The sequence below is a fragment of the Aspergillus stella-maris genome, assembly GCF_047715825.1.
Source record: "Aspergillus stella-maris strain CBS 113639 unplaced genomic scaffold BDV14scaffold_64, whole genome shotgun sequence".
NCBI classification, from domain to species: Eukaryota; Fungi; Ascomycota; class Eurotiomycetes; order Eurotiales; family Aspergillaceae; genus Aspergillus; species Aspergillus stella-maris.
The window spans coordinates 1-23914 of record NW_027396858.1 but is presented as its reverse complement, the minus strand read 5'-3'; the positions used below and the strand labels follow the sequence as shown (position 1 = coordinate 23914).

The window sequence follows — 23914 nt, the reverse complement described above, 5'->3', positions numbered from 1 at the left end:
GTCTGTCGTCTGATTTCAAATAACTGTGAACACATTCCATTATTGAACGATTGTTAGAACTAGAAATGGAAATCTACCCAAAATCTATCTATTCAAACTAAGCAAATTCTCAATATACCTCCTCGCATCGAGCCCCAACCCCTCAACAAGCTTTCCCGGCGCAAGATCCATTCTCGAAGTCGGCAAACCCGGCGACGATGCGCCGCCGAGATCCCGAAAGAACCGCGCCCCGCTGCTCCCACCACCAATACTACTCGAGTTCCGAGTATGGCCTGAGCTAGCACCGACATGATCGCTCGCCTGGCGAATGATGAAGGCCTCTTGTTTATTATCGCCTTCCTTCTTGTCACCAGTTGTATCGGGTTCGGGCTCGGGTTCGGAAAGCTCTTGCTGATCGTGTGGGGGAGCGGAAACGCGGACCCAGACGATCCACCACCCGCGGCTTGTCTTGCAGGTTCGTTCGAGCTCGAGGGGCCGGGAGCGGGTTTCGACGTATGTTGTTAGGATGCGGTGGTGTATACTTATTGTTTCGACGCGGGAGATGGTAGCGGAAGTTGGGAGACGTAGGGTATGGTTGTGGGAGACGAGGTCCGGTATGTTGGGGATGGAGGAGCGGATGGTTAGGTTGAATGGGTCGTAAACAAGGTCATAAACTGGGTGTTGTTGCTGGGATTTTGTACCAGTCTCTGGAGTGTCGGCTATGCGGGAGGCTGCGGTTGATGGCGAGGTAGATGTGCTGAGAGGCTTTTGGAGCGGGCCAAGCTGATGATGGATGCTGTGATATAGCGAGGGTTCGAACAGCGACGGCGTCGTAGGCTCAAAGAGGAAGGTGTATACAAAGGGTTTACACTGTTGATGTAAGTACTTGTTGCGTCGCTAACATGGAATGGGACTTACCACGTAGACGACAGCCTGCAGCTGTCCGGAAAAATCCTGCTGGAGATTCGTCATCTGAACGTGCAGAACCCTCTTTGCTATCTTCTCTGTCGAGGTGGCAGTCAGATCTGAAGGCTCTGTTTCTTCTAATACAATCTCCGAGCCGGCTGTACCATCCTGCAGCCCGATAATAAAGCGACCTGTATTCTGGCGTCGCGGACCATCTTTCGAGATTGAAGACCCTTTAGGGCGTCTCTGGGAGGCCGAGTTGCCTGCCTCAATTGAACCACCATCGAGCTGTGATGCTTCGGCTTGAGGATGTGGACTGGATGTCCTACTTGGTGAACCTGACAAGCTCCAAGACGAGCCATAGCCGAGAGTGAGGTATTTCACAAAGGCCTCCGTGCCTGCCACAATCCAATCACCGGGCTGACTATTCGCTTCTTGAGAGCTCTCATTACTCGTTTGTGGATTCCCCTTTTCCTGAGAGTCCGATGGACCCGTCGTAAGCAATGGCGGAGGTATGCCTGGGGGAAATGTACGATCCGGGACAGGCTTCTGTGCAGCGTCAGAGGAAAACGGGTTGCCAGAGGTGCCAGCACGATGTCGTTTCCTCCGTTTGCGCTTTCGCGGAGAAGTTGGATTCGTGCCGACCCCGTAAGCATCTGCACCATGTCTGTACATCCATTCCATCCACTGAGAAACAGAGGCAACAGAGCGTCTCGTGATCGCCCCTACGCCTGAGAATACAACACCATCCGAGGGTCGTGGATAAGCATCAGAGCCAAGCCATCGGCTCTCGACGTCACCTTCGGGCTTGCTGGAGGGTTGAGAGTCTTCGCTTGGATCCTGAGGGTCACCAAAGCGCGACACCACCAGATCGACAAGGCCGTCGGTCCTTGATATAAAGTCTTCAAGTACCTCTCTTTCTCCGCTTCCCCACTCCTCTTCACCCACCCCAACACCAAGCTCGCCTCCAGCGGAAAGCTTTATGCCATTGTAGATCTCAACAGCTGGGTTTCCGCCGAGGAGAACTTCCCAATTCCACGCATATCTGAGCCAAAAGTTCTCAAGAAATAAACAAAATGCGGACCTGCCAGCACTTTCGTATAGGGCGTCGAGATCGGGAGCATGATGAAGTAGGAAGATCGAATGCGCTCGGCGAAGTTGTTGGATCAAGAGTGACGGAGTGGTCATTTCTCTGGAAGAATAGTGGAAGGAAGACTCTGAGGCATCTTTCTTTGAGGATCCATTGTCAGGGTTGCCCGGCAATCGAGTCAGATCGACAGACTGTAGTTCTCAGCGGTTATTCAAATAGTGGCAGGAATGAGAAAGGCGTACTGCTAGAATCCACCAATTCTCCTCGAGTTCGTGTAGAACGATCTGTGATTTCTCTGTCTCGACATAGTCGACTGCCTTCCCTTCGGAGAAGTTCCTACAACAATGCATTAGTCTAGAACAACCGTTGTCGCAATGACAGTCCTACCTCGCGAACGTGACCATCCCCTGCGCCAGGCCTACCTGACGCAACCTTTCATTCCACTCATTGTTGGGTTCCTTGTCATCGCTTGCTGCAGAACTGTCTTTCCGCCGCAATAGACTGGATCTGGAAGTGTAGAAGACAATCTGCTCTTTAATCGTCTCATCCGTAGTTCCGAGGAGGGGGTTGTAGATCGCGAGATAAGAAAGCTGCGCGGGGTCTACCGAAGAAGAATCGCTCTCCGGCATGGCATCTTAGGGCCGTGAGCTCCAGCTCACAATGTAATGGCCAGGAAGTTGTCTATGTTCATGATCGTCCCCCGCGATCTGGCTTGCGGTAGGCAGTGACATCACGTGGTGGGCTAGATCGCCGTCGGGGAGCTTTCGGGAGCTTTCCTGCTCTGGAATAGATTCCCTCTGAGCTGCCTAAAGCTTCGATAGCTATGTTTCTCTCAAGAGGTGCGAGCTCGCTATGCTCGTACCGGCGGCCAGGCTTATGGCCGTCTTTCGGATTGCGATGTCTCTCCACGAAACCCCACGACCCACTCCGAATACTCTTCTGCGGCTCCGATGATTTCAGTATAGCTTCCCTCCAAGCTCTCCACGCCGAGCACGTGAAACAGCCTGATCGCCTCGCGTCAATTGATGTTGTCTGCAGACCCGGAAAGAGGGTCGGAAGGGGCTTGAAGCAAATACGCGAAGGTAATTTTTTCACATGTATTCTGCTCGGACGTGTCGCTAATACTGTTCTCTGATAGTTCCCATTAAGGCGGCCGCGACGAAACTATCGCTACCTGTCCACGAGATCGATACCTTCAGAGGATGGCAGGTATATACAGCATCGACGTCGTCAACATTATTGCATACAAACTCACGGCTTCTAGCCCCCCGTGTTCCCGGATGGTCCCATAAACCTGATCGTGGCTGTATCGTTTGGGCTTTTTGTACCGCCGCGCATTCTCAATGGCGCCAAATACGGCGGCCTAAATGTCCACCCTTCATTGCTTCCTGAGTAAGCTGAAGTCTAGCTCGATATTCCTATAAGATGCTGATTGCGTGAACCGCTGTAGCTTTCGTGGCCCTGCACCACTACACCATACGCTCCTAGCTGGGAGAACGAAGACGGGCGTCACTCTTCAGACCTTACACCTTCAGCACTTCGACCGCGGCGCAATCCTTGCTCAGACCCCTTCTCCAGGCTTCGATATTCCGAACCCCAATACGTGCACCGTCCCAGAGTTACTGGGTATTGTCTCCCCCAAAGGCGCAGACATACTGGTCGAAGGCATCCGGCAGGGCCTATTCGTTCCCCCTGTCAAAGATGCAGGCTGGTATTCCGCCAAAGACGAAGACCTGATACACGCCGTGAAGATAAAACCGGAAGCCAGACACATTGACTGGGCTACTTGGACCTCAGCGGACATCAGCCGGCGACACCGGGTGCTAGGGCCACTATGGAGCAAGTCACTGGTTTTCGACGAACCATCTGGTCCTGTCCCAACGTTCCAGCAGAAAAGAGTCATACTCACCGAATTTGATGAAGTTCAACCAATGAAAGGAGCCGATGCATTCGCTCTGGTCCCAGGACTGCCCTTTATCGATGGCGAGCACACGGTCAAGGCCGACTCTGGAAAAGGAGTCTACGTCTTTACCAAGGACGGAAAGCTGATTAAGATTCACCAGATGAAGGTGGAAGGACAAGCAAATGCGGATGCACTTCGCGCTGCCCTCAAAGCCCGAATGGTCGGCAGCCGTACCTTCCCATCGCATGATGTCCCATTTGCTCCATTCCATAACCCTCTTTGCTAGAAGAACCCTAGAAGGAGGACATATCAAATGTATTATATATACACTAACACCATGATACCAAATTTAGCGAATATAAATACCGATTATTGGAACTATTCCACACCAAGCGTTCAATATTTAATCACGAACCCAGAATCTAGAAAGTCAGCTATTGTTCAATACGAAGAAACTTCCGATCAAGACTCACCGACTTGAACTGCCTGACCAGTCTGTGATGAGTTCTTAGCCAACGAGATGAACGCTTCTGCCGCGTCTTCCACCTCGGCCTGTGGTGACAGTAAACGTTAGCAGACGGTCTCCATCCTTGCTTTGGATGTCATACCAGGGCATTAAGAGCGGCCTTTGCCTTGATAGCATCGATCTTCTCTTGGGGAAACCGCAGGCCCTGCGATCTGGTCAGTCCTCGTCCTGCTTGCAGAATGGATCCTGGCAACACCTACCCATTCAGTCATGAGCAGACCCGGTAGGACTGCATTGACGCGGACCTTGTTCCCTTGTGTTTGGGCAAGGCACTTAATCATGTGCAAGCCTACATTCTTTTAGCAAGGCTCTGACATCAGTTCTGGGAGATAAACCCACCCGCTGCCTTGGTAACAGAGTATGGCAGGCTGCTTCCTGATGCTGAAATGGCCTGTATAGCCTGTCAGCGAGAAGGAATCTATGGCTTTTAGGGAGCAATTATACGAACCGCAGCAGACGAAGTAAGCAGGAACACGCCACCCTCAGGATTAGCCTTGAACGTAGGAAGTGCTGCCTTGAAGAGCCAGAGGTGTCCTTTCACATTGTTGGACCAGCACTGTAACCTGTTAGCCATTTGTGTTTCTATGCTTCAGGTTCAGGTGGATGGTGAGTGCCTTATCCCAGTCCTCCTCAAGCATAGCATCTAGGTCATTAAAGGGAACGATCTTGGTCCAACCCTTCAAGGCGTACGTTAGCTTTGAAAAAGCACAAGCCTCCATGAAAAAAAATTCAGCCCACAGCATTTGAAATAAGAACATCCAGTCCGCCCAGTTCCTCAATAGTGGTCTGCACTATCCGCTGACAGTCCGTCTGAATGCTTGCGTCCTAGATTAGAACAACTACTGTCAGCTCTAATATGCCCTTATAGTTATACTCTACCCTCTTCAATATCAGAACGAAGAAAAACATACGCCCTGAATAAAAACGATCTTAACTCTATACTTCCCTCGTATCTCCTCCGCTAATTTCTCCGCAGCGTCCTTGCTCGAGAAGTAATTGATCGCGACGTTGCTTCCCTCGGCGGCAAACTTCTGGGCAACGACGGCACCTAGACCTCTAGACTCATCGTAAATAGCTTTGTTAACAGATTGAACCAAGTCAGGCGAAGTGACGTTGCGGTGCAGTGGTGGGTAGGGCTGGGCTGGGCTGGGCTGCATCGCGCACGTACCTAGAGCCTGCGGTGACGAGAACGTTGCGATTCTTCAAGGAGTACGGCATGGTACAATTGATTCTTGGTGTCCTCGAGATATAAGTTAGACTGTAAGAGCGAGATAGCCCGAGCTTCAATCGTGAACCTTGAAATTGGTGGTGTTTATCCGCGGGGTAGACGTGGGGTTGAGTTGGGGTTCGCAATGAACACCGAGGACGCGTAGTTATAGGATTAGAGATGACGCGGAGCGGTATCTAAGTATATGAAAGAGCTCTAAATGTCACTACTGAGAAATCTCCGTCGGAGATTAATGCTTTAAGCTATGGATCGGACCGGCCGTTCTCTGAGCGGACGATCCGTTGGATATTGAAGACCTCGGTTGGAGCACGATTCAACCATTTAGATTGCTGGCAAATTCCTTTAACTACTCTACGGCAAATGAAATTCACCAATGTTAGGCATCTACAGGTCGTCTGCCGGAGAATCAATCCAGAAGACCGGATACGTATTCAGTCTTTCTCATCCCCCACCACGCCCTTTTGCCTTCCAGCGCAGGCCACTGGACCAGAAACCGATCTGCGAATGGTAAAAGAATCTTCCCTGATAGACTCAATGTCTTTACTCGAGCCCAAGACTCGACGAACACCGTGCGTAGTCGGAATTGCCCCGTCTGCAGAGCCTTTCCGTTCCTTGCGCCAACAATGGAGAGCGGATGGTAGCGCATTTTACCCGGGAGCAGATTGCTCAAGAACCAATGGCTCAAGCGCAGGAGTCTAGCGGCCAGCACAACGCAAACGGCTGTCGCGGGACCATTGGTGAGAATAAGATCTGGATAAGGCGAAGGAAGCTGCGCCTGTGTCTGATGCTGCTGGTCGGGATGAAGCCCGCATAGTGCAAGAAGACAAGACCAGAAGGAGAGGAGGGTGGTGTAGGGCGCCGTGAGGTAGGATTGATGGACGCGACGGGCGCGAGGCACAGTAACAATTGCGTAGGATGCGGGGTTTGCCCTGCGGCTGACGAGACTCGCCTCGAATTCAACTGCCTTTGCAGCACTGAAGTTGTCGCCCGAGCTCACAATGTAGGTGCGGTAGGTGTATTTGGTTGGATCGAGCTCCATGCGCCGGAGCATTGAGAACATCTCTGCGGTGTGGCCGCCGCTGCCTAGGACTATGAGGAGGTGGATCGGGGAGTGTCTCGGCCGCCATTTGGGAACTGGAGTGTTCTGAGAAATAGCGAAAGCGCTGAGAGACTGTATATCTATCGCGTCAGCGCAAGCATTCCGATGCGGAACATTATTGGAGCTTACCAGAACCGCTAGAAAAGTGTTCAAGACTGAGAAGAAGAGAAACAAAGCAGCTATTCCGGGAGACGACAAGTGCGATAGAACCATGTAAATGAAGCATATAGACGTAAAATAGAGACTTAAGGCTAAGAGGCCAAGAGCTAGCTTGAGCGATGGCATGGCGGCGGAGAAGCGAAGAAGCGTAGAAGATTAGTTGCGGAACGCTCTGTTGAGGTGATGAGAAGATGAGGCTGCGAATTTGCAGGCATCATGAAAGGAAAAGCAGAAACATGGTGTCAATAGCCGATTGACCTTGTCGAAGTGTCTAGTGAATGCGATCTAGAGAGAGGTGTTACTCCGCATCGCCAGAAAGTGTTCCGCGTTCACGTGGTTTGCGGTGTTGTCGGAGTTAGAGCTTCTTGGATTCTCGAGAATCTTTTCCTCCACCATAACATCCCTCCCTCACCAAACAAATGTTCTTCACAACATGGCTCCCCTCTTCTCAAAGCGACTAAGCTGCTTCTATTGCGGCCGTCGCTCTGCACAGCCCAATAAAGGGTCTGTCCGAAAATGGCAGTGTAAACACTGCGAGGCGATCAACTACCTTGACGAAGTACGTCACTTCTTTTGCTGCGCTTCCCCGCTACACAAACAATAGACTAATCTCGACTAGAATGGAGAGATTACAGATCCTCCTACTGCAGAAACGAATCCAAATCCGCCCACGCCGGGCCCCGCGAAATCCCTTCTCGAGCCCTCTGACCTCGGGCTGACCGGCTCCGACCTGTTCTGCGCTCAGTGTGTCCGGAATCAACACCTCTTCACCAATGCGTTAGCCTCATACTTTCCGTCGAGCGATGATCCGAATTACAGCGCGTATGAGCGAGAATATCCGAAGTTTCGAAGGAACCTGGAGGAGCGCTACCCTCAAGTATGCGACAGGTGCGAGCCGCGTGTAAAGGCGCGCATCCGCCAGGCAGGATACGAAGCGAAATCGGACCATTTGCGACGGATGATGGATAGGAGTAAGGCAGGGAAAGCGGCGCGCAAAGCAAGGCAATGGAATTGGAGGAGTCTGCTGGTATTTGCGGGTGCTATGTGTTACTGGGCAAGTATTGCGGGCCAGCTTGCTTGGAGCATGACGAGCGCTCTTCCTGTTGAAGAGCCATTGCAAGACCCCGAAGACTCGATAACGTCGCCGTCCATTGCATCGCACTTTAACGAGACCCTTCGTGCCCTCAATCTTCCTAGCCATTGCCCTGTTGATCTAGTGCCGTACGCTGGGTTGTCTCTGGTAGCTGGCATTCTTTCAATATGGTGGAACCCAAAGCTACGGCTGAAGGTTGAAGGGAGAGGAGGCCGTTTCGTACGTTTAGGAGAGTACTATCAAGTTCAATTGATTGTATTGGTTGTGCGTTGCGCATTCTGGGCTGTGCTTAGGGATCCTTCGTCGCATGGCCTCGACGCCACCCTACCGCCGGCTCTGCATACATTCATGGTTCTCTTTACCATCTTGGTATATTATTGTCCTGCTAATGCTTGATAACTATTGCTAACATAGTTGTAGTCTGTTGTCATTTCTCGGCGCATAGTCCGTTACGATACTCGACCGCTGGTCAATTGGTCCGAAGACACTCCCACGGCGACCCCCGTTCGAAAAACAGAAATGTCTCCTCGAGCAACCACAGGTGCAAAGCAGCCTTTTTATACCCCTCACGAGAATTCTCAGCAGATGACACCACGTTTCCCCGTTGAGAAACTGGCCACCCCGCGAACCGCCCAGGAGGAACGCCATGTCCCGACCCCGCCGCCAGAGGTAGACGATATGGACTGGACTCCTTCCATTCAGCATAATTTCCGGCCAGTTTCGACTGCCCATCAAAGGGACCAACGCAAAGCCGCTCTTTCCGGACCGACCCCATTCTATGGCTCGCTGCCCGCTGCGCCAAAGCCCCCATCGTGGAACTTGCGAACTCAGCATCTGCAGAGACAGAAGCCCATCGATGAGGTCGTTCAACCCAATCCTTTCCACCGCACCCCAGCTCAATCTTCAATGAACTGGGGACGGGCGGAGCCCTCACCTGACCCGGTATTCGCGCCGCCGAAATTCTTTCCGCCAACTGATCATGCTTCCACAGGGTTAGAAAACCTGTTTGATCGAGCATTTACCATAAAGTCAGCGGAGAATGATGAGCCCACATATCAATCACCGCGGCAGGCGAGGCAAAGACCTCGCCCACCGCAGTCTGCGAGCCTGGAAGGAGCTTTTGTATCTCAATGTGTTCGGCTGGGACTGCTTCTTATTTCACTTACCGCGTGGAGTGCCTCGCAGTACGGGCTCGTCTCCGTCCGGGGCTACTACATCGAAGTCGCATCTCTAGGATGTGTCAGCCTGCTTGCTGGCTTTGCTCTTCTTGAAAGCGTAAAGCAACCGCTTGCGCATTGGAATGGCATGGAACTACTAGTATACATCGCCGAGCTTACAGCAGCTGTTCACCTCGGAGGCTACCTTCCAGGGTTGACAACTGAAAGACACTATTTTGACAGATACGGAAAGCTTCTTCTGATCTTCATGATTGTGCAAGAGACGCTAGCTCTGCTGGCTTTCTACCGTGAAACGCCCAACCCCAACCACAGCTCTGAACTGGTTCATGAGCAGCAGCGACCCTCGTCACCTAGCGATACCATACCCGCCGACTCACCAAGGTCAGGAAGAAGCAGACGCTCTACATATCAATCCCTCGGAACCCCCTCATCAACCGCACCCCCACCCCTCTCCTTCGCCTCCACAACCAACGGCTCAAGCTTCAATACCCACCACCCGGAACCAGCCTCAGCCTCATCTCACTCACACTACCACCTCCCCTACTCCCACTTCGACACCCCCTTCTCATCCTCCTCCTCCACCGTCCTCTCCAAACCCACCTTCAACAACAGCAACAACCCAAACAACCACAGCTTCAGTCTCAAATCCCTCAAATCCTTCGAAGCCGACTCAGACCACGACTCCAACTACGACCGCGACTCGGATACCGAGACTACCATGACGACTGCAACAGGGACAACGAATAACACAGTCAAGGATATTCGATATGGAAGGAATAGTACGGTGAATGATGCTTTTTTCTCGCCGAGACGGTCGGAACTCGGGCCTGGGTTGGGCAGTTTGAGTCTTGATGATGGGCCGAGTTTGGGCACGAGCACGGGGACTCAGAGGATGACGAGGAGTCAGTCTCAGCGATTGCAGGCGATGGGGTCTGCGGCGGGGGCGAGGAGGAGGGTTAGGTAGTCTTCTATCTGTCTACTCTACTCTACTCTGCTTTTCTGGTTACTTTTCATTTCATTTCATTTGCATTGTGTTCTGTATTCGCCCACTTGTTGCATGTCATCCGGCGTCCTGGGCCGGGGCTCTACTGCTGCTTGGAATCTCCATGTTTACACTGTTTTTACTATCTTGTTTGCCTGTCTTCCTTCTCTGATGTTCCCGTTTGTCACTGTCAGACTGTCACTTTTGCTTGCATCTCCTTGCTACATGTATTAGCGATTGATACTCCGTGCTTTTCCTTCCGTTCCTTGTTGTCTTGTTTCATCTGTTGGGCGTGGTTTACTGGATTGGATACGGGTGGGAATATACTGTGGTGCTGTTTGTCTTGGATTTTTGCCGTCCTCTTGTTTTGTTTTCTAGTGCATGCATATACAGAGGCCGCTCTCTTTATTATACTTGGCGCAGACCAGAATAAGCGGACACCAGGACGCAGGCGCATATGATACGATTTGACGATGTTTACGAAGAGAGATAGCAAAGCAATAGCAATAGTAAATCATTGATTCATTACCGCATACTAGGACCTGGTATCAAACAGAAGCGACGAAATTAGGTTTCTCGACTCGAAAGGAAACATGTCCCAGGCATCCTTGGACTCCAGGAGACATTTTAATCGAAGCCATTGAATGACATGGAGGACGCTTGGTCCCAACAATCCAACGCATCTTAATCTTCTCATGCCGCCTTCTCGATGCGAACCTCCTCCTCTTTCTCGATTGGAGTGCCGGGGTGCTCCTTTGTAGTATCATTGTGCGCGACGCCGAAGAGCTCGTCCATCTTCTCGAGCGAAAGACCTGTTTCATTGATCAATTAGCTTAATGTTCTTGATGAAGGAGGGAGAAGAATCCTGCGTACCCTTGGTTTCTGGAACGAAGAACCAGACAAAGACGAACATGGAGAAACAGAAGCAGGCGAATATGAGATATGCTCTGGGACACGGTCAGTCTAAATCTGATACTCAAAGTGGGAAACGCCGGGAGTAAACTCACCCATATCCATTTGCGCCAACAGTGGCCAGCATGTTCGGAACAGCGCGAGCAACGACGAAGTTGAACAACCATTGTGTAGCAGCCGCAAAGGAGACGTTCAAACTGCGCAGACGGATTGTGGGGATTTCAGAAGCGTAAATCCAGCATACGGGTCCCCAGCCAAACTGGAAGAACGCGGCGAAGAGGAAAATGCACACAAGAGCAAAGTAGCCAGCGGGAATGACGGGCTCGCCTTCCTTGGGAGGCGCAATGCGGACGTACAGACCGATGTAAAGCATCGCGAGACCCTGAGCGATTGATGTCCAGAGCAGAGAGCGCCTGCGGCCAAGGGAGTCCGCGACGAAGACCAGGAAGCACGCGCAGGCCACGACTTTGACGATGCCGTACACTCCTGTCGCGAACAAGCCGTTGGAGCTTCCTGTAATTCCAAGATTCTCGAAAATCTGAGGCGCGTAGTAGTTGATAGCGTTTGTACCGGTCATCTGCTGACAAACCATGAGGAAGATACTGATGAGGGCTCGCTTGCGGTTGCTGGGGATGAGCCACATCTCCTTGAGAAGGTCAACAAAGCTTGAGCCGCCGACGAGCTGGCGCTCAAAATCAAGCTGACGGACAATGTCTTGGAATTCGTTCTCGACATAGGCGTGGTTTGAAGGAAGATTGCGGATTCGAGCGAGGGTAGCACGCGTTTCTTCCCAGCGGTCCTGCTTGGCCAGCCATCGGGGGGACTCGTTGCAGAGGAGCATACCGATGAGGAGGAGGATTGCAGGAAGAGCTTGCATAGCCAGGGGAACGAGGTACTGGGCTGTACCGGTGATATGTTGGAGGGAACCGTAGTTGATCCAGAAAGCAAGCATAATACCAAGCGTGATGAACAGCTGATATAGACCTGTAAGGCCACCGCGGATGGCTCGTGGAGCATTCTCGGAAACATAGAGTGGGTTGACCATTGAGGCAAAACCCACGCCGATTCCGCAGAGCAGACTACCAGAATTAGATTTAACCCTAGTCCCTGATGTGAGGAAAACTCACCGTCCAATGTACATCGCCTCGAGGTGGCCGCTCGCTGCAACCTGCATGATAACTCCCAGTATGGCCACAAACGAAGCAACGATCAAGCCCAACTTCCGGCCATACTTATCAGCGACCCAAGATGCTGCCAGAGCACCGAAAAAGCACCCTGCTTGTAAGGTGGATACAATATTCGCAGAAAGATTCGCCTGATCCGTGTCGCTCTTATCGCTTAGGCCATACTTGCTGTTTGGACTGTTAGTAGACTCACGAAGATCATTTTGAAGCTACTTACTCCATGAATGGCTCCAATTTCAGGACACCGCCGATAATGCCCGTTTCTACACCGAATAACATTCCGCCGAAGCAAGCGTGAAGATTGATAGTCAGCAACGTAGAACAGAGGGTATTGTCGAGCAGGAAGACTTATAGAGCAAGCTAATGCGTATACCCTCCATCCGTAGATCTCGGGGGGGTCCGTCCGCATCGCCTCATTATGGACGAGTCTCTTGAGAAGGAGGGACATGATTGCTGATTGCTCAGGTTGTCCAAGATATCAGGAAAGGAAGAGAAATGATGTTGACTTTGCTGGCGAAGCAACGTTAATGCTTGCTATAATCTCGTTCTGTGCTGTAACAGGTAACAACGGCGAGGATGTGTCTTCGAAGACTCGAGTGAGCCACGCAGATAAATGGGAGAACCTGTTTCACAACATGCCGACAGGGGTCGGGCCGGGTAGTTATAGGACTCGAGAAGGACCATGCTAGATAGCCGACGATCCAACGACAGCAGTGCAATCTAACCGTCGGTATCTGCTTCAAAGGATATCATGAGAGACTGTCAGCGGAAAAAAGCGAGACAGGCCGCAGAAACTCGTTTCCACGAATCCCATGTGCAATAGAGATGGCCACAGTCAAACTTGGCATCAAGCCAAAGTTGGACAAGGGAGCGAGCTCATAAACGAGGGGGATAGCACATCAATTCCCGTCTGGGCATGGGCGAGCGTTAGCCTTGTGGCAGGACTACCTTGAGAAAAAGGAGGTCACGCCGTGATGAGAGCGAATCCGCAACCGGGGAAACTGGAGTAGGGCCCCACAGAAGCTGGAACGAGGGAGGGTATCATCACGAGGACCAGTGAGGGGAGGCAAGCTGAGATGTGGTAGCATGGGTGAGGGCGAACTAGGGTCTGAGGATTGCAGGGTTTGGATGGATCACCGGGGAAAAGGCAAAAGTCTAAGCAGAAAACAATGCGGGGAAGAGACGCGATTTCCTGGGGGCCTCAGCGATGATTGGTGTAGATTTTCTGCATTTAGCCTGGCTTGGAAATAACTTGGCAAAATTGGCGTGGAAAAAGACCATCACTCATACCCCGGCAGAAATTCGAGCCTGGACTCGAAGATCCAATGTCCCTCCCTACGATGTGTTGTTGGGCCAGTCCAAGAGACGCCACTGCTGCGCCAGAGCTGACCGGCAAACTGGAACATCTTTGGATAGATGAGAGGAACTAGCTTGGACATTGCTGCCTTCTCTCCCTCTCTCCACCACTAAGCGAAGGATATTAGCATCATGCATTGCCTTGTCAAAGGTAGGGTCGACCCTTGGTTTCTGCCAAGCACTGTCAGCCAGAGGGCCAAGTCCGGGTCCCGAGCTCTGAATAAGGCCGGCGGAGTGTCTATCTGGCATCGTGGATTATCCCGGTATCTCGGACACAATAAGCGCCGTTGAGGTGGTGGCTAACTCGCAGCCCGGGCAAGACAGGCGATTCGCCCCTGGCGTACGGAGTAGACGGTTGTGTTGACTCTCGAGCCTCGTGGCGTTGGTGTCAAAGCCTGGTAGATGCAGATGGATCTTGGTGGACAGGCTTATGTTAGTGTTCGGTGGGTTATAAGGCGGATTTGTTTGACGGCTTACAAACCCTATTCTACCCGTTAGAGAGCTTTTCTGTAAAGAGCTGCAATATCCGATACTGATTCTTGTATTGTCACTGTCAGGAGAAAGAGCCGTATCTTCTCCATCAAATAAACAAGAACCATCACGACGGCTTGGAAAGTGAAGTATTTGGAGAGAAGATGGAGGGAAGATGAATGTATCAATACAACTCATGCTCTAAAAACAATGCCTTGAGTGCTCCTGTATCCATTATCATGAGCTGCTCATCTGGATAGGGCGATTTGTAAGACCTCTTCTACTATATCGAATTACTTAAGGGATAACAAGGAACCTGATAAGATTTAGTCACCCTAAAAGTCAGCTAGCCTGCGTACATTGCTTGCTATAAAAAGACATCAATTGAGTACTAACACTTAGTAAAGAACCTGCATACCAGGAGCTGGATCAACCATATCAAGCATGCTTAAAATGAATAAGATTAAGCTTTTGACAAGAGTGCCCCCAGTACTCCTATTTCTGTAGTCATGAATACTGATAGTCTAGATAGGTAGTTTAATACAACCTTCCAACCCAAGTGTCGCATTGGCTTATCCATCGAACCGTAGACATTCTACCCGATCGAATCGAATACCAAACTTGGATGGAGCACCTAGCCTGCTATATATGAGGCGTGGTTCATGTAGAAAACCTGTATCTATAAAAACATGTGTCTTTCATTTTAAGGATGCTTATAATGAAAGAGCAGGTTTTGGACTGATAAAACAGTGATACGAGATAAAGTGATGAGAGATGCTGATACTCTATGGTTGCTAGTATACTAATGAAAACTTTTTTTGTGATTTCCTAATCTGGTACTAGGATATTGGTCTGCGTGCCATACCCTCTCCTGGCTGGGCGAATGATCTACGCACGGAGCCAAACAATTCGATCAAAGGAAAGCGGTGATGAATACTAGCAGCACAAATAGCAGCAACATTACGAGCAGATATAATGATAAAATAGGCACAGATCAACAACCTTGAACCGATAAAGACGGCGAGCAAGGTCTAGCTATACATGGCAGAGATTGTAGCCTTATGGTGTATAGCGAACCGGCAAGATCAAGACCTGTCAAGTCACAGAAAGTAGAGGAGAACAAAGAACCGAATGACAAGACACAAATGAAAATAGAGGGACATGGTTATCGTATTGCGCTCAAGCAGAAGCACCCAAGTTGCCGCTCGGTGTCTGAGCCGAGAGCTTAGCTTGTCTCTGTTTGATGAGGCGGGTTGCCTCTTTATGAGGCAGCTTGTGGATGTTCCCGAGATGAGAAGTAAGGTTGTCCGAAAACTCAAATAACTTCTCCGGGGTGGTGCAGTCTCCAGCGGCGAACAGGCATAACATAGGCGTTTTGATCAAGTTCACATGAAACCTCCGAAGATGTGCTCTCCACTCGTTAAATGCGTAAACCGTTCCACGATGAGGACGATCTTCCTTCTTGCAAACTTTGTCTGCTCTCAGGTGGGTCCTGTCATGGTGCTCCTTTAGACCTCTTTGTGAGCCGTATGTTCTTGGACACAGTGGGCATTGCAACCGTGCTTGTTGAGGCTCTTGCTTTGGCCCGGTACAGTTGAGTTCGTGGAGGTCAGTTTGTGTGGATTAATAACTCTCAAACACTAAACACTTGTAGCAACGATGTTTGAAGGCCGTCGGAGGGTCGCGGCTGTTTCGAGATTGTGCAGAGCTCAGGTTGCCCTTTGAGTTGAGGACGATGTTGACAGAGGCCAGGAAGTCAACAAAAGTGTCAAATTCGCTGTCAAACTATCCTGTGCCATAGTCGACGGCATTTTGACTCTCCAAAGCATTGTTGTTCAAGACGGCGGTGGTAACACGACTGTCACGCGGTCCGTCTGAGGATATTATGTCGTCAAAAGCAGCGGTTACTGTAACCTCACTTTCGTTGTTGAGGAAAGTGGGTCCGAAGGGCATAGGGAAGGTAGAATTGTCAACGGCCGTTAAGGTGCTCGGTAGTTCTAAGCCGGCGAAGGTCAACCCCACAGGATTGGTCGAGCTGGGGTCCTGGGCAGCGTGGCTGCCGTTGATTTGGAGTTTACTCTGCATGCGCACGGAATTTAGCAACTTTGCAGCGATATTGTGTTTAGACTGTGTGCTGATATCAAGACGATGGCATGTGGCACGCTCGACGGCCATGGACGGCCCGGCCGTGTGCTTGTTACAGTCTGAGGGGTATTCAATGGGTGTTTAGTCTACGGGATAGTCCATGGTCGAAAGCGTGATTTTCTCATTTGAGATATACAGTCATATTAGGGCTCGCGCCAGAACCGCAGAGAATCCGACTACACAAGAGGAGCTCACCCCTCCACCAACTCCTTCAACCACTCCGGAATAAACGGCTGCTTCTCCCACTTCTCAAGCCAAATACCCTTCCAATCCACTCCATTCCCCTCAGCCGGCAACGCAAAAACAGCACTAACAAACCAAGCCTGCGTGCCACCCTTCAAATCCGAAGCCAACGAAGGCAGTACCGTGCGTCCATGGATCAAATTCGAATTCGGGTCCGCAAGGACAATCTTACCCGTGCGGTCCGCATTAAGTTCCACGATCCCAACAGCACCGGCCTTCGAAACGGTAAGTGAATAGTGGCTTCCCGCTAAGGTTCCCTCGGACGAGAGGTTCGACGGGTCAGTTAATGGCTTCAAAACGCGTCCATTCCCGCTTTGACAACCGTAGATAGCGAATGCGCCTTCTGAGGTCTGGATATCGCGGTGTGTGCGCACGCGGTGCGCGCGGATATGCCAGTTCTCACTACCCTCGACCGGCGGGATAAGGAATGTTTCGACTTCGACGTCCGGCCAGGGTCGCCATTCTGAGATGAGCACGGGGATATTCTCTCTGTACTCGATGCGGGCGTTTTCAACGACCCGGCGCGTTTGCCAGGTGTCGCCGTCTTCGGAGAGGGCGAGCATGCCATCTGGGGCGTGCTGTTCGAGCTGGTATCCGCCTGTTGGGACGGAGTAGCCGAAGGAGGCGCTGTATGCGAATTTTCCGTATTTTGCTTGGATTGCGCGCACGGGGTAGTGGCATGCTTGTCCTGAAGAGAGAAGGAAGGTGTGGCCACCTCGGTGAATGATGATGTGCTTTGGATATTTCAACGCGGCGACTGGTGCGAGTGATGGATATGGTTCTTCCTCGGCTGCCCAGAAAGGATGTGAGTCGGGAAGGACGAGCGGAACAAACGATAGGCAGCACCAGTATGGTGAACCGGGCGAGTTATAGTTTTCAGTCAAGAACATGTTTGCGTAGGAGTAACCTAGATTCAATGTCCCGTCGTTGTTGAATATATCCTCCTGCGTCGACCACCAGCGGAAGTGCCGAAGGAGGATGCCCTTCACCATGCCCCATGTAAGTGGCTCGGGCGGCTCGACGTCCGCAAAAGCCAATGCTCCCCAGAAGCCCACCATCGCAAATCTATATGTCATGGATCTACCAAAGGGAATAGACCGTCCGTCGGGGTCAAAGTAGTAGCAAAAGTCGAGAGCGAACTCTCTTGCACGTTCCTTGTAACGGTCCGCACGAGGCTTATCAAAGTCTTCAGCGAGTTTGGAATACAGCAGCTGCAAGAACTGGATAGCGAAGGAGCCCGAGTAATAGTCCATCTGGTGGTGTGACTTTGGTCCATCATTACTCCAGCCTCCACCAACGTGGAACGTATCCAGATGATCCATATCAGCTTCAATCCTCGAGAGAGAGTATGGCGCGCCGTTCCGTCGTAGCCCTAAGTTTGCAAAAACTCGGAACCATAGCCTGAGTCCATGTAAGTATCTCCAACTTTCAATCCACCATTTTTCAAAGAAGGCATACCAATTTGTATTCGGCATCTCCCTCTCATTAATAAGAGCCAACCACCTCGCAACATTCCCCCTCTGCTCCTCAGTCAACGGCTCCCAAAATACATTGGGCGCAACACAAAGTGCAAACCCAATCGGACACTGCTCCACCATCCTCTGATCCTGGTCCTCAATATCACCCCAATACTCTGGATGCCCAGGATCAGTCCCATGTATAAACCCATCGCGCCATCGGGCAGCAGCAGCATAGTCGCCGCCACCTCCTACAAGCGAAGCCAAAGCCCACAACGGCCGCGCAAACCCCTCAATCTGTGCGCCGCCCTCGTCGAATCGAGTTGTTGACGTTCCGATCTTTACGCGACTGCCGCCTGGTGTGAAGCGCGTGACGAGAGGGTGGAGGATTGCGCGGCAGGCATCTTGGAAGTCGCTGCGGGTGAGGAAGGGTGACTGGCTGAATTGCTGGGCTGGGGTCTTGCCGTTTGCTTGGACTGACATTTTCAAGTCGGTTTGTGGTATAGAATGTCAGATGCGGGGGGTATTACCCCTCAGTCAGCGGTCTTGACATTATATACCTACTTGATGTCTCGGCGTTCGGGGTAAAGGCCGACGGGGGATGGGTATATGGATCGGCCTGCGCCCCGAGAGGTGCATAAGCCCAGAGAGTATCATGGGCTGCTGACATAGTTATATTCTGGGCCTAGTATGTTATGGAGCATGGTCTTGAAGGAGTGAGCTGCAGCTTTACGAGGTGGATGGTGATAGGTGGATGTTGTTGTTCCACCGATCAGGGTTTAGCCTGTTTCCCCGGATTTACCCGCAGCTCCATTACTCCCAGACTGGAGCTTCTACATGCAAAGATGCAAAGACATAGAAGGTCTGACTGATTATACATACATCGCCTTCTTCATTCGCAATCTCAAGCCGTGGAATAATGTAACATGTTGTAGCCCTACATAAGAAAGTGTCCTGACCGTCAAGACGAACAGAAGCAACCGCCGTGCTAAAGACACATTAAAGAGATACCCCATCCTTGGTAGGTGACTATCTACTTCGTTGAAGGTCAGAACCCCGGACTGGCCTCATGTCGCTCCACCGCTGGTTCATATAGCAGGTTCTACGCTCAAAGTCAGACGCAGCACTAACTAGTCTAGAATCATCGACTCACGGTTGACTCTCCCAATCTCCTTTCTTGGGTGTAAAGCGAGGACCTGTGAATTCCCTGTTGTAGTTAGTTATCCATTTTCATTATAGTCGCCCGATACGCCATATTATCACCACCCGTTCGTTAGCACCTCCAAGTATATAAGAACTGTCCTTGCTGTTCTAACCCTCTTTCCCTCCCAACTTCTTTTTCTCCCTTAATTCCTGGAGTCCGTGAAAGGAAGGACCGAACAACACATCTAGATATTCATCAGGCAGGAGCAAGGGATGCCGTGATTGCTAATGCATTATGGGACGGTGATGAGAATAGTATAACCACAGCAGGCACAGCAGGTGCTGCTGAATTCAGGCCCTCTCAACAAGACCCCGAACGATATACAGTGGATATATTCGATGCAAAACAGGCCCAACGGGAAGCGAATAAAAGACCAAAAAAGGAGGACCTATTGTATGATACAGTACTCCGCATGCGTTTGAATAAACAGAAATTCAGGACAAAAACCAGCTATTGAATTGTAATAGTTGCTACGCTTCGTTCCGCAAATAAACATGTCCCGGCTCGATGGGCAAAAACAGTCACCGGAAAACCGCACACGAGGTCCTTGTCATCGATCAGTCAGACCTATCAGAGGTAAAACGAGTGGTGAGAAGGACGCGAGAAACCGACAGGCGACATTCTATAATAAGAATCTGCGGAAGCGCACTCCCGCATAGAGTTTTGAGGCGGTATTTGAAGACAGAACCAAATACAATCTTTATGCAATTCGGGGGGAGCTCGCTATGGATGAGGACATGATGAGCGCACGCGAGCTGGAATTGTGAAGCGAAGGATCTATAGCAGCCATCAAGGATGACATTTTATAAAGTGATTTTAATCACTTAGGGTTGTCTGTATGGGTACCAGCAGGGTGGCAACAATGTAGGTAGACGACCAACCGGGTCTTGCACCTGGTGTGGACGCCAGTTGGCGGCCCTTCCTCTGCTGGTCCTACGACCAGCAATTATCGACCATTTTGGTTGAGCGCGCAGGGTCTGGCGTGCCTAGTGCTACGTCACAAGGCCCACGCATTCAATCTTACTACCCGGGTAGTCAGCATCTGGACCTACCGCCCTAGCCCTCCAGATGTTCAAACCACAAGCCTAAGCTCGCCCTCGACCTAGAACCCCTGACGGATCTCCGAAGAAGGCTTCGGACCTTTCTGGTCGTACGCCTTGCGACATCTGTCCTAGCCGTCACTATTCCCGAGCAACCATCAACAGCCTACGCTCAGGATCTAGCTCACCTAGACTGCCTCATCAGACTCGCGCTCGGATAGTATACTGCGCCGCAACGTATGCCTCCTGTAGCACCGTGCCAACTGGTAACGTTATGCTTAGAATGTGATTCATCTCAAGAATGACTGGTTACTGTCTGTCCTGCTGGTAAATCTGTGTGCTGAAGCGAGGTATCAATCGTAAACATAAATCAATAAAAAGTCCTGTAAGCTTCAGCTTAGAGAGGCGCTGAAGGCGCTAGTATTTCAGGCTCCAGTTCCGGGCCAATTCCAACGTATTGACAATATCTGTCACTTGTGGGCGGAGCTCAAGGTAATAAGCATCACCAATGAGGGGAATAAGCCAGTGTGCAAAGTGAAAACGACCTAATAAGAGGCCCCAATTTTCGAGAAAGAGACCTTTAATACCAACGGGTCACATATCCATGAACCAGGGGAGGCTTATTGACCTATCAAACGCTATGTAACCCTGCCTTGGTTGCTAGCAGTACACAATTTGGAATGGGAAGATTGTTGGACATACCGAAGACCACCGTATACTGTGAGCGTATCACTGAAATCCTGCAAATTGTATGACAATGACGGCAACAGCTGACAGTTGAAGAAAGAAATGAAGTGGTTATGCCATTCCACTCAAAATTAGTAGTGTCAGAGAAAATGAAGACAAATATATCTCTTGAATTCAAGCGGCTAGTCTCAAAGCGCCGGATAATTGTTGCCATTGACACAATGGGTGTGGGCATCATTAACCCAGACATCCTCCGAGAGGTGAATTGGAAACAGCCATAATTTTGAGCGGTAATAGAATGACACTATAAAGGAGTTCTCTCTCATGCCCGTTGGACAAGGGACACTGAGGTAAGGAAGTTGGAATTCAGTAATATGAGTCTTCCCTCAGTCTTCCCTCAGTGTCCTAAGACGATAGTCAAAACAGAAAGCGGTGATACAAGTCTGTAGGCTAAGCTCTGTAGGCTAAGCTCAAAACGGCTAGATATAAGCTTTTTCATAGATTTGAGAAGCTTCTGATTAGGACTAGCGGCGGCAGAATTTCTGCCACACATGATCATCTATGGTATGAGGTCACTGAGATAATATGTATCATGTGACAGAGCAGTTGAATAACTATCTAGTTACCTTTTGTCTTGTCTTTCGTCAGCACACTTCACTTCGCCCTCCAACCCATTACTTCTAATCTCTTGGACTGAAAAGTCTTCGTTTGAGTATTATCCTGACGAGACGTGCTGTACGGTCTGAAGATATAATGTTAAGTAAGCTATTCTAGCATGTCTTACTGAAGAAAATGCAAAGATCACTACTAACAGCTGCTCTTTCTTGTATTAGTGGCTTTTGCTTGCGCGAGGACATTCGGGCCTCGAAAATGGAACGGTCAACAAGCATCAGAAAGAATCCTAGAACTGACAAAATGGCCGACTTACGCTTCCTCAACCAGTCATACCTACCTCAACCCCCTGTTGTTACTTCCTCGCTCTCCTCCTGCCGAATTTTGACACCATCCTCCGCCATCACCAATAAACAGAACTTGCTCCTCACCATGGGGCCTTGCTCATGGCGAAATGAAACCGGTTTACTCCAGTGCATGTGCACCTCCGGATCTTTCATTTCGCATCTTGATGAGTTGATCGATCTGGGAGAATGCGATAAATGCTCGCATCCGATGTCTCTACACCTTGGCTATAGTGGGTTTCTCTCAGTGTTGATTCTCTGTTGCTAATACTAGCCTGCAGATTCTCCTAATTCCGGCCCTCCGCCCGCACAGATCTCTCAGTCGGTGGGTAAGTAATACATTGTTGAGACACGGCAAGATCAGTGCTAATTCTCGCAGCAATTGGGTCTCAAGTTGCTTCCCGGAACAAAGTGGTCGACGAACTTATTGCTCGGGTGAAATACTTCCATATCATCCAAGTAAACGGGACCCCTGCTTCGGGGAAAACGACAATCATGAATCTTATGGTTAACAAGTTGCTCAAAAGCGACCCAGCAACACCTGTTTATGTTATCTCAGGTTGGGATATAAAATCCGTTCGCAGTGCAAACGGCTGGGCCGCTTATCTCCAGGCACAAACTGGAATTCATGGCCGCCAGTGGCTGACACATCGAGGCTTTCTCCTTGTCGACGAGGCTCAAGAGTCTTATTGGGACGGCGAGTTATGGGCTGATTTATTTAAGGCTGTTGAACCAGCATCCCAGGTGTATATCATTCTCTTCATGTCTTACGGCTCTCCGACAAGAGGCTTCAATGGCTTCGAGCAGGAGAAATATATTAAGACTCCGATGATCTTCAGCGCGGAACAGCAGATATCGCTTAAACCAGATGAGAATGTTGAATCACCTTGGAAACCTGTCGGTCTTCTGCTTGATGAGGATGAAGCAAATGAAGTCCTGAACCGATATGTGCCAACTTTCATTCCAAACTCCGGAGCTATTTTGACACAAGACTTGAAGCAAGGATTCTTTCTGAGCAGCAGCGGACATGTTGGGTTGCTTACATCCCTTACGCAAGTTCTGAACCGCTTACCTGTAAGCCATGTCCTGAATTAAGAGCTCGGTTCTTTTACAGACCAATTCACTAATTTGATACTTCGCACAACAGGCACTCTATACAATCGTGCGCAGCCATCGACCTATTACTTGGTCAATAACAAGCAAAGCTCTCTTCAGTGACCCCAAACGATTCTTCGACTTGATATGTGGCCTCCCATTTGCCAGAGGTCTACCTCCACCGCACATAATACAAAAATATGGCCCTGCTAGTGTCCTCAAGGTCGCTATTGCCTGTGACGGGATCTACCAGTCTTGCTTCGAGAACGAGAGTGCAGAACTAAAAGAGGCTCTTGAAAGACTCTGGACAAATGGTTGGCTCCACGCCGAGAAATCAGATGGTGATGTACACTTTGTATTCGCAAGTCAAGTCCACCGCTGGTAGGTGCATGGTATATAACTTGCTTTACACAGCTTGCTAATACGATTATCCAGGTATTGCCAATATCTTTTCTCAGAGAGACATTCTGACAACACACTTGGTTATGGCTCTCCCCTACAATTAGTGCTCGATGCCATAAAGAGATTCCAGCCTTGTCAGTTATCAGATGCTCCACGTTCGCTGACAGGTGATTCCTTACGCTTAGAAGATCAGTATCAAAAGGAATTTTATCGTTGCCTGTTTCCTTTGCTCGATGGTCATGTTGTTATATGTCGAACTTCGCCACGTACGTAATATTTGGTACACCACCCGAAGAATATGAAGGTCTGATTCATTCAATCTAGCTACGATACTGCACTAAATACAGTCAAAATAGGGGTAAGCTGACTAAAAGACTGAGCAAGCGCTGACTAATATCCAACCAGCGTTCCTAGCGGTATCCTAAGTTCGACACACCCCCCCAGCGTTTGCGAGGTCATGTATTACCTTTCTAGGCAATAATAAAGCTTGAAAGTGCCATCTCCGGCTCTTCATTAGTTCTAGTGGCCAGGTCTTCCTGTATCACCTTCTGTAGAACCCGTTGCATCGGACTAGGCGGTCCTTCAAGAATCCTTTGAAACTTCGCTTGAATATGTGCTT

At 50.3% G+C, this 23914-nt stretch overlaps 9 protein-coding genes across 9 annotated transcripts; 3 read left to right on the top strand and 6 right to left on the bottom strand.

The window, feature by feature from the left end:
• Positions 1–23: 23 nt before the first annotated feature.
• BDV14DRAFT_180352 (uncharacterized protein) lies at positions 24–2670 on the bottom strand. Its single transcript, XM_073769903.1, has 4 exons — positions 2363–2670; positions 2218–2311; positions 898–2166; positions 24–849 (listed from the first exon to the last, which is right to left on the bottom strand). The coding sequence occupies exons 1-4, from the start codon at positions 2602–2604 to the stop codon at positions 85–87; spliced, it is 2370 nt and encodes a 789-aa protein (XP_073624373.1). The 5' UTR covers positions 2605–2670; the 3' UTR covers positions 24–84.
• Positions 2671–2770: 100 nt separating this feature from the next.
• On the top strand, positions 2771–4268 carry BDV14DRAFT_180351 (methionyl-tRNA formyltransferase). The gene is made up of 4 exons (XM_073769902.1): positions 2771–3057; positions 3114–3184; positions 3240–3367; positions 3426–4268. The coding sequence occupies exons 1-4, from the start codon at positions 2799–2801 to the stop codon at positions 4162–4164; spliced, it is 1197 nt and encodes a 398-aa protein (XP_073624372.1). The 5' UTR covers positions 2771–2798; the 3' UTR covers positions 4165–4268.
• BDV14DRAFT_180348 (SDR family NAD(P)-dependent oxidoreductase) lies at positions 4269–5693 on the bottom strand. Its single transcript, XM_073769901.1, has 10 exons — positions 5573–5693; positions 5316–5460; positions 5143–5229; positions 5019–5081; positions 4853–4960; positions 4744–4795; positions 4605–4693; positions 4487–4549; positions 4352–4430; positions 4269–4300 (listed from the first exon to the last, which is right to left on the bottom strand). The coding sequence occupies exons 1-10, from the start codon at positions 5620–5622 to the stop codon at positions 4275–4277; spliced, it is 762 nt and encodes a 253-aa protein (XP_073624371.1). The 5' UTR covers positions 5623–5693; the 3' UTR covers positions 4269–4274.
• A 255-nt stretch (positions 5694–5948) lies between these two features.
• On the bottom strand, positions 5949–7238 carry BDV14DRAFT_123582 (glycosyltransferase family protein). Its single transcript, XM_073765950.1, has 2 exons — positions 6861–7238; positions 5949–6803 (listed from the first exon to the last, which is right to left on the bottom strand). The coding sequence occupies exons 1-2, from the start codon at positions 7014–7016 to the stop codon at positions 6039–6041; spliced, it is 921 nt and encodes a 306-aa protein (XP_073624370.1). The 5' UTR covers positions 7017–7238; the 3' UTR covers positions 5949–6038.
• Positions 7239–7284: 46 nt separating this feature from the next.
• BDV14DRAFT_123580 (uncharacterized protein) lies at positions 7285–10229 on the top strand. The gene is made up of 3 exons (XM_073765948.1): positions 7285–7449; positions 7510–8352; positions 8404–10229. Exons 1-3 carry the CDS (start codon positions 7324–7326, stop codon positions 10123–10125), a joined length of 2691 nt encoding a protein of 896 aa, XP_073624369.1. The 5' UTR covers positions 7285–7323; the 3' UTR covers positions 10126–10229.
• On the bottom strand, positions 10230–10650 carry BDV14DRAFT_123581 (uncharacterized protein). The gene has a single exon (XM_073765949.1). It carries the CDS (start codon positions 10598–10600, stop codon positions 10334–10336), a length of 267 nt encoding a protein of 88 aa, XP_073624368.1. The 5' UTR covers positions 10601–10650; the 3' UTR covers positions 10230–10333.
• Positions 10651–10720: 70 nt separating this feature from the next.
• On the bottom strand, positions 10721–12687 carry BDV14DRAFT_211113 (sugar porter family MFS transporter; the record flags this gene model as incomplete). Its single annotated transcript, XM_073776034.1, has 6 exons — positions 10721–10955; positions 11017–11090; positions 11151–12134; positions 12183–12407; positions 12457–12502; positions 12588–12687. 6 exons carry the CDS (start codon positions 12685–12687, stop codon positions 10837–10839), a joined length of 1548 nt encoding a protein of 515 aa, XP_073624367.1. The 3' UTR covers positions 10721–10836.
• Positions 12688–16314: 3627 nt separating this feature from the next.
• BDV14DRAFT_211110 (glycoside hydrolase family 154 protein) lies at positions 16315–18502 on the bottom strand. The gene is made up of 2 exons (XM_073776033.1): positions 17913–18502; positions 16315–17855 (listed from the first exon to the last, which is right to left on the bottom strand). The coding sequence occupies exons 1-2, from the start codon at positions 18392–18394 to the stop codon at positions 16403–16405; spliced, it is 1935 nt and encodes a 644-aa protein (XP_073624366.1). The 5' UTR covers positions 18395–18502; the 3' UTR covers positions 16315–16402.
• A 2940-nt stretch (positions 18503–21442) lies between these two features.
• On the top strand, positions 21443–23750 carry BDV14DRAFT_180337 (uncharacterized protein). The gene is made up of 8 exons (XM_073769900.1): positions 21443–21602; positions 21676–22031; positions 22080–22127; positions 22178–22872; positions 22946–23274; positions 23329–23561; positions 23620–23653; positions 23701–23750. Exons 2-7 carry the CDS (start codon positions 21713–21715, stop codon positions 23634–23636), a joined length of 1641 nt encoding a protein of 546 aa, XP_073624365.1. The 5' UTR covers positions 21443–21602; positions 21676–21712; the 3' UTR covers positions 23637–23653; positions 23701–23750.
• Positions 23751–23914: the final 164 nt, after the last annotated feature.